Below are 13,814 nucleotides of genomic sequence, written 5' to 3' on the forward strand. Positions count from 1 at the left end.
AAATGATGGATGATAGAATGCGTTGATGGCCCGGAAAACATGGGTCCGATTAGGTACCATGTGCAGACCTTCCGGGCTGTGCGTACTATCCTGCCGGGTCCCAAGAAGGATTCAGAATTAACAAACACATGTGTTGCCCAAAGGCGTCGACACATTTTATAAAAAGTCTACGGGGTTATAACTCTGGGAGTCATTCCTAGCCCACCAACATCACATCTATTACGAATCTGAAGTCAGCGGAAAGATATTTGAGAGTCTCAGTTTTTAGCTAATTTACATTTTACCAGCTCATAGCACACTTCCCTTAGGGGCCCTGGCCTGCAGCTCAAATATGCTTTGCACAAATCCATTTGCATGTTTCTCCTTTCTCCAAAGGCCACTAGTCACATTAAGGCCGCAGAGAATTTTTAGCAAAAATTGGGCCAAAGCAGTTTATTAAGTCCATTTTAAGATGCCTGGAACACCAGAGGCTAAACGTTTAACTCATTCAGGCTGGGCTTTAAAATATATATATATAACTTCAATAATACAGGATGTACTAAAAAGAATAATAAAATCTGTTTTAATTGACTTCCATCCAGATAGAATTGGAATGCAAACATTAAAAACTGGGCAAAACGTGGGGGGAGAAATGATACAGGTCAACCACATTGCCTCGTTCAGATACCTTGGGGCAGCATTTACCTCTGCATCATTTTGGAGCAGGAAGCGATCTTGGCAGACTGATATTCCAAATGCACTGACTCATGAGGGATCTGGGGTGCAGAGGTGCCTCCCATCACCCTGTGGTCACATCAGCTCTTAAACTCCAGATTCCTACCTCCTCTTTCAAAGTTACACTGTGCTGTGTTGCCGTGGATGACACAGAAGCAGCCTACATCTTAGCACACCTGCATGTACCCAAATACCATCCACTATGGTCCAGGCAGCATCAGCTTTAGAGTCAGACCAGGGTCTGAATCCCAACTCACCACTTCCCAGCTACCGCATCTGGGACAAGTTTCATGACCTCTGAGCCTCGCTGTCTTAACTTGGTAACAACGGAGGTTAACCAGCCCCACCCCCAGAGTTCCTGTGAGCACTGACTGATATATACAAGAAAAGTGCCTGGTATGTGGCAGTGGCACGTGGCAGACCCTCAACACTCAACAGCTTTCTAAATTGTACTTCATGGCCCATCATTTCTACAAACTTGCTTTGATGGATGTTGCTGGGCTGACATCTCCGAAGCCATGTCACCCCTCTTCCATGCTGTAGCAGAGTCCCACCTGCAGCTGAAGGAGTGGGCCTTGACTGCCCCCAGCCAACCCATTCCCCCTACGTAGCACTGGTTCAGAGCTGGCCATGGGACCTTGGACGACACAACTGGAGGGAAACTGGTTGAACAGGAGGGCCAGTGTGACTAGAGTCAGCCCTCTTTCAACTGCAAGGCACGTCTGCATTAGGGTGATGCAGACATGGTAGAGAACAGCTGGATGGAAAGAATCTCAGCACTGGATCAAGCCTCACCTGAAGCTAGTGTCAGTTGCCTGAGTGAATAATCTACTTAGCTGAAAGCCAGACAGAGATAGGGACTTTCTGTATGAATCAGGTTCCTCAAAAATGTTTTATTCTCTTACTATTCTTAAATTTTATTTATAAGAAGATGAAAGAGATGACTGGAGACATTTGACTATAAAAGTTTGAGTCAGCCCAAAGGATTTTTAATCCGTTGGTCAAGTGCAAACACTGGAAGCTACAATGAGGGGACCTAAGGGACCATTGGCAAGAGGGATGCTGAGGGCAGTGGGGAGGGAAGGCATTTTCTGTGGCCACTGGCACGAGTGATGAACTCTCGAGATGAAAGAGTAAGGAGCCACCAGGCCCACCCTCTTTTCATAGTTCTGTTCCTGCCAGGTGAGGAATATTTCCTGCTGAGACACAGGACCGGGCGAGGTAGGGAGGGGTAGCTATGGAAGGAAAAGGTCTCTGTGGAAGAAGTCTGGGCGTCACTGTCATTCCTGCAGCAGAAATGCTCAAATAGCAAGTGACAAAGTAGTCACTAAAGGTTCTTCATTCAGGGAGTTCCTGTTGTGCAGCAGGAATGAATCCGACTAGTATCCATGAGGATGTGGGTTCCATCCTGGCCTTGCTCCAGTGGGTTGGGGATCCCGTGTTGCCAGGAGTTGTGGTGTAGGTCGCAGATGTGGCTCAGATCCTACGTTGCGGTGGCTGTGGTGTAGGCCGACAGCCGTAGCTCCAATTCAACCCCTAGCCTGGGAAGTTCCATATGCCATGGGTACGGCCCTAAAAAGCAAAAAAAAAAAAAAAAAAAAAAAAGATTATTCATTCAACTCTAATGACAAGCCAGAGCTCCTTGTTTCTGATGTAATCAGGTTACCTGGATAAACATGAACTATGTGAGGTGAAATCAGGGGTTCTTAACCTGGGGTCTGTGGAAGGAATTCAAAGGGATGTGTGCGCTTGGAAGAAAAAAGTCAAACTAAACCAAACTCACATCTTTAGTTCCACTAGACTCTCCTTACACTTTAGCCTTTGATTCTCTTATGAAAGTGGACAGTGGATCTCTGTTGGTGCCGCTGAACGTCGCTAAAGAAATCAGATTTTTTTTTTCTTTTTTTCTTTTTTTTTTTTTTTCTTTTTTTAAAGGGTCACACCCACGGCACATGGAGGTTCCCAGGATAGGGGTCTAATCAGAGCTACAGCTGCCGGCCACAGCAATGCCAGATCTGAGCCTCGTCTTCGACCTACCCCAGAGCTCACGGCAACAATGGATCCTTAACCCACTGATTGAGGCCAGGGATCGAATCCAGGACCTCATGGTTCCTATTCAGATTCGTTTCCACTGCGCCACCATGGGAACTCCAGAAGTATTTTCATGTAATGTTCAGTGTTGGCCGATACCTGGCAGTGTTGTGTCTGTTCATCATTACTTTGAAATTATGGCAGTTATTAGACCCTCTCCTAGAAACTATTAATGGGCTTAATGAACAAGCCCATATTATCCCATTATAAATTCACTTATTTTTATTTATTTAATTTTTTGTATTTTTAAGTCTGCACCTGAGGCATTTGGAGGTTCTCAGGCTAGGGGTCTAATCAGAGCTCTTGCTCCTAGCCTATGCCACAGACACAGCCACACCAGATCCAAGCCACGTCTGCGACCTACACTGCAGCTCACGGCAATGCCAGATCCTTAACCCACTGAGTGAGGCCAGGGATCGAACCTGCATCCTCATGGATACTAGTCGGATTCGTTTCTGCTGAGCCATGACGGGAACTCTGCAAATTCACTTTTTAAGTGTTTTAATATTTCATCCCAATTGGTCTCTTTTACGATCTTGTATCTTTCGTGTTACGCATTGTCAAACATTCTGGGGAAAGGTCCACAGAATTCGCCAGTCCACAGAACCAAAAAGGTTAGGAAGCCCTGATTTAAATCTCTGCTGTACCAGGGGCAGGCGGTCCTCCTTGGGCAGAACAGATAATATCTGTCTGCGCTTCACAGAGATGAATCTATCCTGAGCACTGTCTTGGTGAGAGACAGACCCCCCCCACCCCACCCCCGTAACCACCTGATGTTTAAGCCCAAATTCCTACATGCCTGGTCAAGGAGCAGCACCTTTTGAGTTTGTTTGGTTTTTTTCATTTCAAAGGGACTTAGTTTATGTAGATTGGATTTTCAACTGATCAAGCAAGAAAGACCTGCCAACTTTGAGGTGAAATTTGTTCTCCCTAATGAGCTCCTCGCAGCCTGCCGGTGCCATGAAGCACACCGATGCAGCCGCCAGGAGGAAGCTCTCCAAAGTGGGTGCCTCCCTGCTCCTTGGAACCCTGTGTCAGCAAAGGTCACTGCCTAGTTATACAAGAGGAGGTGTTTCTAATCTCTCTCTTGGGTTTGTTCTAAAGCAGAGAAGTAAGAGTCGATCAGTAGCAATAGAGAAGAAAAGCATCCAATTTAACCAAAGAGTGTAGATTCCAAGCTCTGGGCCTGTCACGTGACTTTTATCTGCAACATGGGGCTCCTTACAGCTTCCAGGGACCTCCTCAGGGACATTATGATGCTCACACGGTATAGCCTTTAAAAGATGTTTTACCAACCACAAAATCCCACACACACAACAGGCAGTGTCTTCTCACCTACAGAGGGATTGTGACCATACCACTGAGGTGGGAGGCAGTGCCAAAGATGAAAAGTGATTTTTTGGCACCGTTGGCTGGGTGATCATTTGGGAAGAAGGCTTGCGGGAACAGGGACTCCTCGGGTGCCAACCTATGACAACTGCTCCCAGGTGAAAAAAACTGTCAACACCCACGGAACAAGAGTCCTTGGCAATGCCCCCCTCCCCAGAGATGAGGCTCAAAGCAAGCCTTGGAACCTGCCCTCCAAAATCTTTTTTTGTTTTGTTTCAGCACAGATGCAAAACTGGGAGGAGGATTTGGGGGAAGCCCACCTTCCTGTGAGTAGAGGGGCCCCCCACCTCCCACATCAGGGACATCCTGGCTTTGGTGTAAAAATGGGCTGAAATCAAGGAGAGTGGTTTTCACTGTTTCAAACATCTTTTTAAGAGAGAAAGGTCCACTCTTTAATCTTTAAGCAGCGCTTAAACACCCTCCTTATGGAGACCCTGCCAAGTCTTTCCTTGGCTCATTGTATGACTAATGCCATTTAATTCTCAATAAAGGACAGTGACACATGGGTTTGGGGCCATCTCTTGGCCATGATCACAAAGAGTTCATTCTGGGTCATAAATGTGGTTATTGGAGGAAAGACATGCAATGCTCAGTTGTAAGAAAATGTACTAATTAACAGGAAGAAGAGGTTACACTCCCTGGACACTGAGCTCATTATCTAAAACGATGCCCCGATTAGCCCACTGTGCTATCATCCCTGTGAACTTATTCTTTCACTCATTATTTTTCAACTCATAGTTTTAAAGCTTTCAGGTTTTAAAGACAACCAGATCCCCGATTCAACAGCTCTTTTTACCTTCTTTCTTATGCTTTAACTTTAGTGAGACAAGGATGTATGTTAATCAACATTGTATTTAATGTGATTAACGTTCCTCTTTTCCCCAAAGAAGATGCTGATTAATCCAATGGTCTATACAATATATGCTGCCTTAAAATCAAGGAGTATCACAATCTGATAAGGAGTCACACAGAGCATGGCGTATATTGACTAGGGAATCAGAAGCTTTTCATTCTCCTACTTTTCCCTGTGCTGGAGCCTGGAGACAGTTTAGGAAAACAGCTGTCACTGTGGGATGTCCACTGAATTAGTTATCTATTGCTGCAGGATGGAATACTCCCAAAGTCAGCATCTTAAAACTGTGAAGGTTGGCGTTCCTGCTGTGGCTCAGTGGTAATGAACCCATGATAATCCACGAACCTGGCCTTGTTCAGTGGGTTAAGGATCCAGTGTTGCTGTGAGCTGCAGTGTGGGTGGCAGATGCAGCTCAGATCTGGCATTGCTACGACTGTGGTGAGACCAGTGGCTCCAGCTCTGATTCCACCCTAGCCTGGGAGTTTCCATATGCCGCAAGCGCCGCCCTAAATAGAAAACAAACAAACAACTGCAAAGGTTTATGATCTCACACAGTAACTGAGGGTCATACATGTGGGATTGGCTCAGCGGAGTGGTTGGGCTCAGGGTCTTTCCTGAGGTTTAGGCTGCAGTCACGCTGTCAGCTGTGGCTGCGTCCATCAGAGAACTGACTGGGGCTGGAGGATCAGCCTCCTCGGTCACCGACGTGACTGGCAGAGGCCTTAGTTCCTCACAGGGTGGGCAAGGAAGGAAGGAAGGACCCCTCCCCAGCCCATCTCCTTCCCTAAGAAATACGGTTAATGGACAGAAGCAAAATTAACCACAAGCTGAAGATTTATTTCACCTGAGTTCAAATGTATTCGTTGTAGGCTTGGGACAACTGGTATACACTAGTAATATCCCCGTAAGGATTAAAAACAAGAAAACTTTTTTTTAATTGTTTTCTTCTTCCCTCCATCTATCTTCCCTTATTCAGATACCACTGAGCCTCTGCTGTGACTGGCAAAGATTCAACCATAGGGGTAAGGCTCATTCTTAAGACAGGCCTTGCTGCTTTGTTTTATTTTATTATTTTATTGTATTCTTTGTCTTTCTAGGGCGACATATGGAAGTCCCAGGCTAGGGGTCCAATCGGAGCTGGAGCCACCAGCCTACGCCAGAGCCACGGCAACGCGGGATCTGAGCCACATCTGTGACACCACAGCTCACAGCAATGCCGGATCCTTAACCCACCGAGCAGGGCCAGGGATCCAACCTGCGTCCTCATGGATTCTACTCAGGTTTGTGAACTACTGGGCCATGATGGGAACTCCCAGGAACCCAATTTTTCTGGATAGAGGTAATATATACATTAGATGAAGAAGGTTCTGAGGCCTTTCAGGCAGAGGAAGTGCATGCGGTTCAGGACGACACCTTCCAGGGTTTCCATCAGAGTGAACACTGAGATCCGTGGCTGGAGTGGAAAGTGGGGTGTTGGCAGAAGAGACTGAAAGATAGGCCAGGGTCAGACGTGGAAGAAAGGGGGGGGAAGAGAAGTAGCGAGTGGGGGAGGAGGAAGGGGGGAGGGGAAGGAAGGAGGGGAGGGGAGGAAGCGGGGAGCACTAGGGCCTCACACCAGCTAATTCTCAGGGAGAACGAGGAAAGGGCAAGGGAGCCCGGGCGGCTGAGCCTTGGTCACCCTCGGCAGTGCTTACCTTCACCCATGGCCTTGGCGTCATCCAGCATAGGGATCAACTTAGGTTTGAGCTGTTGATAAATTCTGCTTCCCAGCAACACTTTAATATCTACATTCAAAGAAGCGTAGGGGCTGAGAGGGTGGGTTCTCTCCTTTTCCTCTTCCCTCGCCGTCTCTCCCCGAGGCAGGGTTTCCTTGCCTGGTTTAGTCCCTCCGGCCGGGACATGCCACTGTCCCCTGCAGGCCCCGCGCAGGCGCGGACTCGCGCAGGGAGTCCCCCTGGCACGCGGCCACGCCCCCGCCGGCTGCCCGCCGGCTGCCCCCCGGCAGAGCCGGGCTCTCTGTCCTGGGAAGGCTTCCTCGTCTTGATCCGTAGCCGTGTGCATCCCTGATCTGCCCAGCTGGACCAGGGGTTCTGAACCCAGGTCCTCTCGAAATTCGGGACCAGGTCACTCTTTGCTGTGGGGACTGTTCTGTGCCTTGTAGGATATTTGAGCCGCATCCCTGGCCTATACCAATGGGCCAGACCCAACTGGGACACTGAAAATGCCTCCAGATGTTGCCAGATGTTGTCTTGAGGGCAAAACAGCGCCTGGCTGCTAACCACGGAGCTGGGCTGTGTGTAAGCTCCCCATGGGCCCCCGGGGACATACACCACCCACCCCTCTATTCCAGAAGCCAAGGTCTCTCTGGAGGCCCCGTTTCCAGGCGGACCTGACAGAGACCCATTTCCTCTCTCACGTGGGGCATGAGGAGGAGGCACCTGTGAGGAAAGGACAGCCAGAGCATCCTTTCAATAAATGCTAGGGTTTAACCACTGAGTAACAAACAGCACACTGTCAATAACGCTGGGGAAATACTGTTTCGCTATCTTTCTATATTCACACCCAACCTGCAGAAACGGCATACTTCATTTCTTAGTCCGTGTTTTGTGACAGGTGGCCATGCTGTCTTCCAGCCAAAATGAACAAACAAATTCCAGGCAACTTTAAATTTTACTCACTATCCAGGTCCGAGAACACCCGTTCCTTAGTGGTGGTATACTGTTCTGCTATATAGTCGATTTGCTAAAAAAAAAAAAAAAGGGGGGGGGAGAGAGAGATTTAACATCCAAAAACTGTCCTGAATCATAGCATTTTTAAAAGAGAGCAAGTTCTTAGAGATATTTCTATTTTCTCACTCCCAGACTTGTTAACAACACACCAAGGCTGGAGTTGCCCTTGTGGCTCAGTGGGTTACGAACCCAACTAGGGTCCATGAGGTTGTGGGTTCGATCCCTGGCCTCACTCAGTGGATTAAGGATCCGGCGTTGCCGTGAGCTGTAGTGTAGTCGCAGACATGGCTCGGATCCCAAGTTGCTATGTCTTTGGCATAGAGAGGCGGCTACAGCTCCGATTAGACCCCTACCCTGGGAACCTCCATATGCCATGGTGCGGCCCTAGAAAAGATCAAAAAAAAAAAAAGAAGTATGATTTATTATTTCTCATTGCAGACTGGCCGTGTGCATCGCCTGGCTGGAGACAGATGGACCCCACTCTCTTCATGGTCTCTCCTCCCAGGTGGCCCGGCCTGGGTGTTTTCACATAGTGGTCCCTCCAGCAAGAGGACCAGAGGGGACACTGTCAGGTCTCTGGAAGCCTAAGGTCAAACCTAGCACAAGGTCATGTCCGCTGCATTCTTTTATCAAAGCAGGTTACAGATGCAGCCCAGATTTGAGGGAATGGAAAACAGATCCACCTCCTGAAGGGAGGAACTACAAAGAATTCAAGGCCATGTGAAGCCTACCATCCTAGGATCATTTTATTTAGCAGCTATTACTGGCCTCTGCTGGGGCCACTTATCCTGCCTCCTACTGTGTCCTAGGGGACCTATTTCCTCACCTCTGCCACACTGGCTGTTATCATTTTTAAATAAAATACCTATTTCCAATCTTCTCAGTGAAAAAGTACATCATCATTTAATTTTTTTATTTCTCTAATTACTAGAATAAGGTTAAATATCTCATGATTTCGAGGCCAGTTATATCTCCTCTGTAAATCAACTACTGACATTCTCTGCCCAACTTTTTATAGGTTTGTTAGCGCTCTTTCATCTATTTCCAACCAAATGAATTCCCCCAGTCATAACACTTTGCTCTCTTGCCAAGATTATGAAAGCAGTCCCCAAGTTCACAGCCATGGTTGCGAAGTGTTTAACTTTACCAGCTTTTTAAGAAAAGTATTTTACTTTGGCCTCTTTAGAGTGATGGGTAAAAAAATATTAGGAATGTTCACTTACAAATTGGGGAAATGAAGCATTTCCCTTTCTCCATGGGCAAGAAAACTATGAATAAAATTAGCTTCTATAATCTCAATATTAAAAAATTCCTACGCTTGGAGTTCCTGTTGTGGCTCGGCAGGGTAAGAACCCAACTAGCATCCAGGAGGACGAGGGTTGAACCCTGGCCTCGCTCAATGGATTAAGGATCCAGCATTGTCAAAAGCTGCGGTGTAGGTTGCAGACACAGCTTGGATCTGGGGTTGCTGTGGTTGTGGCAGAGGCCGGCAGCTGCAGCTCTGATTCCACCTCTAGACCAGGAACTTCCATATGCTGCAGGTGTACTGTAAAAAGAAAAAATAACAATAATTAAAAATAAAAAATTCCTGCACTCTTTGCCAACCACATAGTTTAAAACTAATACTATATTTAATGTGTTGGCATTTTTTTAGACCATACTAAACTTGGAAGAACACATCCTTGCGTGAGGAGGCTGTGGGTTCTTGCAGGCTCTTATTAGTGATTTAATAGGATGGCATCCTTCTTCTCTCTGAATGTTGCCACCTGGAATTCAGCATCATCTGTTTGAGTTGGTTTCTGCTGAAAGGTTTATAAAAATGTTCTGAATAAGCAAGCTCTCAGTGTGCTTCTATGATATAGAAAAAAGTGCCTGCAGGCCGCCCTCTCCTCTTTTCCCAAGGACAACTTTGGTGTGTGTGTGTGTGTGTGCTTCCCAAGGAATTTTACACACCTATACAGAATGAGCAAATAAATGTTTATAAAACCAAAAGGTTTCCTGACCAGAGTAACCGCAAGCAAACATGGGGGAGTTAATGATAGCGCCAAAAAAGAATGGACGGTGGTACCACAATTTTTCTTTCTAAAAAAATACGAGACCCTTAAAAGGGTGAAGCGCTTTTGTAAGAAGAGCTACAGTTTTACGTTATACTTTAATAAAATAAAGTGTAATAAATTGAAATGCAATAAAAACACCGATTTTGAAATTATGCTTCATACTCTTTTGAAAATTACTTGCCAGGCCTTTATTCCTTCATCTGTGAAATTAAAAGATAACACTTGTCTACACTGATTACTGGGTTTCTAGACGGTCCAAATGAGATTCCAACCAAACACACACAGGACATGTGAAAGGCCCCAGACACAAAGCATCATGGGATACACAGACTGGTCCTTACCTCTGGAGTTGTATTCAGGAACGTTCTCAAATCCTTGAAATTACTTTCTGACAATTTCCAAGTCTTCCCAATGTGAGTCCTCATGTGTTGATTTGCCACAAAACCATAGATGATACCGATGCTGCAGGAAGAGCAAAGAAGGGAAATCATTTACCGTGGAAGCCACGGCCCTGTGGCCGGGAGCAGAGCAGCCCCGCAGCCCGGAGGAGAAGCTCTTCTGTGCAGAGGCCCCTCCTCCCCAGCCCCCTGCAGCCTTCCTGCCCCGATCCCCCAGTCCACCCACCCACCACCCAACGTGGGCCACAGGACTCAGTCTGCTCAGAAAGACACACATCCGTTCGGAACACACAGTTCGGTTAAACATGAGTCTTACAAATGAACAATGTTCACATAAGTTGTAGGAGAAACAGAAGTTACAAAGGTCAAAAGGCAGGGTGTGGAATACAGCCCCACTTCTGTACAGATGCTCAGTTCAGGCACACAGCCTCCTCTCGGTGCAGAGGCGTGGATGCGCACACATGCTTGCGTACCTCCGCTCCCCTCAAGGAGACTCTAAGGAAAAATACTAAAATGACAAGAACAGTTTGGGCTTTCTAAGGTTTGGGGTTAATCTAAGGGTCTTCATTAGTGATTGCATTGTCCGGGTTGAAAAGAACATGGCTTACTTTAGCACCGAAACGGGACATGAGAAGCTACCATCCATAGACTACAGGCTATGTCATCCCATTTTATATGAAATACAAAACCAAGCAAAATGATGGCGCTCTGAGTCAGTGGCTATACATGGAGGAGGGGTGGGTAGCGACATAGTCAGTGTATTCACTTCACGGAAATTCATACATATGTTCTCATGATGCGAACAATTTTCTCCACTAAACGTACTTCCACAGAGTTTAAAAAAACACTGCATGAAAAGCTACTCTACATGAAAATTAAAAAAAAACAACAACAACACTTTTTTTGAGCCAGTCTACATTTAATCATTTTAAGGGCCCTTAAGGTTGACCAGTTACTAACAATCCCTTGACTAAATTAATTTGACTAACTGGTTTGTTTTGTGTCAAAGCCTTAAAACATTAAAATGTTACATTTAAAATTGCTAATCGCTGAGTTCCTGTTGCAGCTCAACGGGTTAAGAACTGGATTAGTATCCACGAGGATGCCGGTTTAATCCCTAGCCCTGCTCGGTAGGTTAAGGATCTGGCACTGCCCCAAGCTGTGGCACAGATCACAGATGTGGCTTGGATCTGGCATTGCTGCAGCTGTGGTATAGGCCAGCAGCTGCAGCTCTGATTCGACCCCTAGCCTGGGAACTTCCATATGCTGCAAATGGGGCCCTAAAAAATAAATAAATAAATAATAAAAAATTTAAAAATTGCTAATTGCCAAGGCCCTGTTGGATTTAACCACTAGATGGCAGCAAGCAACTACATAAACTCAGAACACACCCCCTAGAGGTCACATGGTTTGCAGTAAACTGTTAGTTTGTAACCATCCAATGGAAGGTGTGAATATGTTTCTAGAAAAAAAAGTTTTGCAAATAATTGGCAAACTTCGGGGAAAAAAATTCTTATGCAGAATACGAATACTTCTGCTTCTTTACCAAAAGCAATATCGTAGGCAGCCTGCATTCATATATTTACAGGTACGATGGCCAAGTATCCATTTTTGCCCCCAAAGTTCCACGTTCCCAGGAAAGCTCTCAGTCTTGGGTCAATGGGGAGTCTCTCACCCCATTTCCATCATGAATCATTCCAAAGAGCCTTGCTGGTCTCACTTAAAACATTTTTTCCCACAGCAGTACTACTATAGGTGCACTAGGTTTTCCAAACTAACCCCCAAAGTCCATGGCACAAGGTTGAAGAGCTTCCTCGTGGTGAACCAGCTGCCGTGGAATGTGCGCCAGAGCAGGCGCAGGAGGTGTGCAGTCTAGTCTCACACCCCATCTCGCACAGAAGGTCCCTTAAGAAGGTCCCTTTCCCTCTATGAGCTTCGGCTGGTATCACAAAACTGAAAATAGATGAGATCAGGGCTTCTCAAGCTGCAAAGGAGAGGGGGACCAGGGGTCCACGAGGTCTCTACAGTTTTCCAGTTTGGGTTGATGCTGATGATAAGCTTTAAAAAAAGTGAAATTAACGATATTCTCTGACTTTTGGAAGGACCACCTTAGAATCCGTTTTTGTGGATCTCAAGTCCACAATGGTATTTATGAGGCTGACATGACATAGCAATAGTAATTTTTAAATGATGTACTCATACAAAATAAGGCCAAAGGGTCCCAAAGAATAACGTTGGGGCAAGCGTCAACAGAAGGAAAAAAAGGTGAGTCACAGTAACGTATCTGGAGCTTTATTTATTGACCACCCCGAGTTTACACCTTCTCTCCCATGACAAGTCGGGATCACCAGCTGAATATACCAGTCCACCACAGGATTCCACACCACACTGGGGGTCCTTGCTCTCTCCCCTTATCAGATCCAAATTATGTGTCATGTGCCATGCTCCAGGCCCATTTTGTCCTATCAATAGTTGCTTCTTTGTTGACCCTGGGTAGTGGAGGGACTCATGTCCACGGAGTGTGCTCGTGGATTTAAGGGCTGGGCTTGGTGTCATTTGGTCCATGTAGCAGACTAGCCATATGTTAGGAGTGTCCAAGTCAGAAACAGGCTTTGTTCCTTATGGAATAAATGCCTTTTCTCAAAGATCACCCATCAGTAAACATGGCATTGCAATACAATGCTGAATTTCAGTGCCATGTGTTTAAAAAGACACATTTCTGCTACTCAGTTATGGGGTCCAACTCAAATGAAAGCCTTGATGGTTTTTTAAAAAGCGTGTACTAAATGCAATTCTGGGATGGAATTCAGAAATTTTCAGAGCTGATTTTCAGACCCATAGCTCATTGTAATTATATATTTAAATTAAAGATGGCAAATTCAGATGCCTACGGGGCAGGCAGAAAGCATGAAGAGCAAAGGGTCTGGTGTGGGCTCGTGGGACCTGGAGGATAAAAGATGGGGGTGGGGCAGGTGCTCTGTGGCTCCAGCAAGTGCTACCGTGATGGAAGGCTGGTATTTCCAGATCTTCCAGTGATTCATAAAAATCTGGCAATCTGGATTTGTATGTAAAACTTTTCATGTAACTTCTTCCCCGTTTTTAAATATTAGCAACAAATAGAAGAAAGCACTTTAAATACTGCACAAACCAACTGATGGTCTCCATTTGCAATCTCAAATTTAAAACTCCTATTTAAACACAGAGGATTTCAAAGCTATGACTTTTGTTGCTACTGATTTAGACACTCCATATTATTCAGTGTTCTTTTAAGCAAAATAAAGAAACAAATAAATCATAGGCATTCCCATCAAGGCTCAGCGGTTAATGAACCCAACTAGCATCCATGAGGATGCAGGTTCACTCCCTGGCCTCGATCAGTGGGTTAAGGATCCAGCGTTGTCACGAGCCATAGTATAGGCCGCAGACATGGCTTGGAGGCCACATTGCTGTGGCTGTGGTATAGGCCGGCGGCTACAACTCCAATTAGACCCCTAGCCTGGGAACCTCCATATGCCTCAGGTGTGGCCCTAAAGAGCCAAAAACAACAACAACAACAAAAACCACATAAATTCATTTTTTTTTA

At 46.0% G+C, this 13,814-nt stretch overlaps 1 protein-coding gene across 1 annotated transcript in view; it reads right to left on the bottom strand.

The window, feature by feature from the left end:
• PROM1 (prominin 1) overlaps positions 1–13,814 on the bottom strand; it is a 97,576-nt gene that overhangs the window by 39,050 nt on the left and 44,712 nt on the right. Inside the window, 3 exon segments of the mRNA XM_047798705.1 lie at positions 6,742–6,831; positions 7,726–7,789; positions 10,175–10,295. Coding sequence (XP_047654661.1) covers positions 6,742–6,831; positions 7,726–7,789; positions 10,175–10,295 — 275 coding nt within the window.

This window comes from Phacochoerus africanus, chromosome 10 (genome assembly GCF_016906955.1).
Source record: "Phacochoerus africanus isolate WHEZ1 chromosome 10, ROS_Pafr_v1, whole genome shotgun sequence".
Lineage (NCBI taxonomy): Eukaryota > Metazoa > Chordata > Mammalia > Artiodactyla > Suidae > Phacochoerus > Phacochoerus africanus.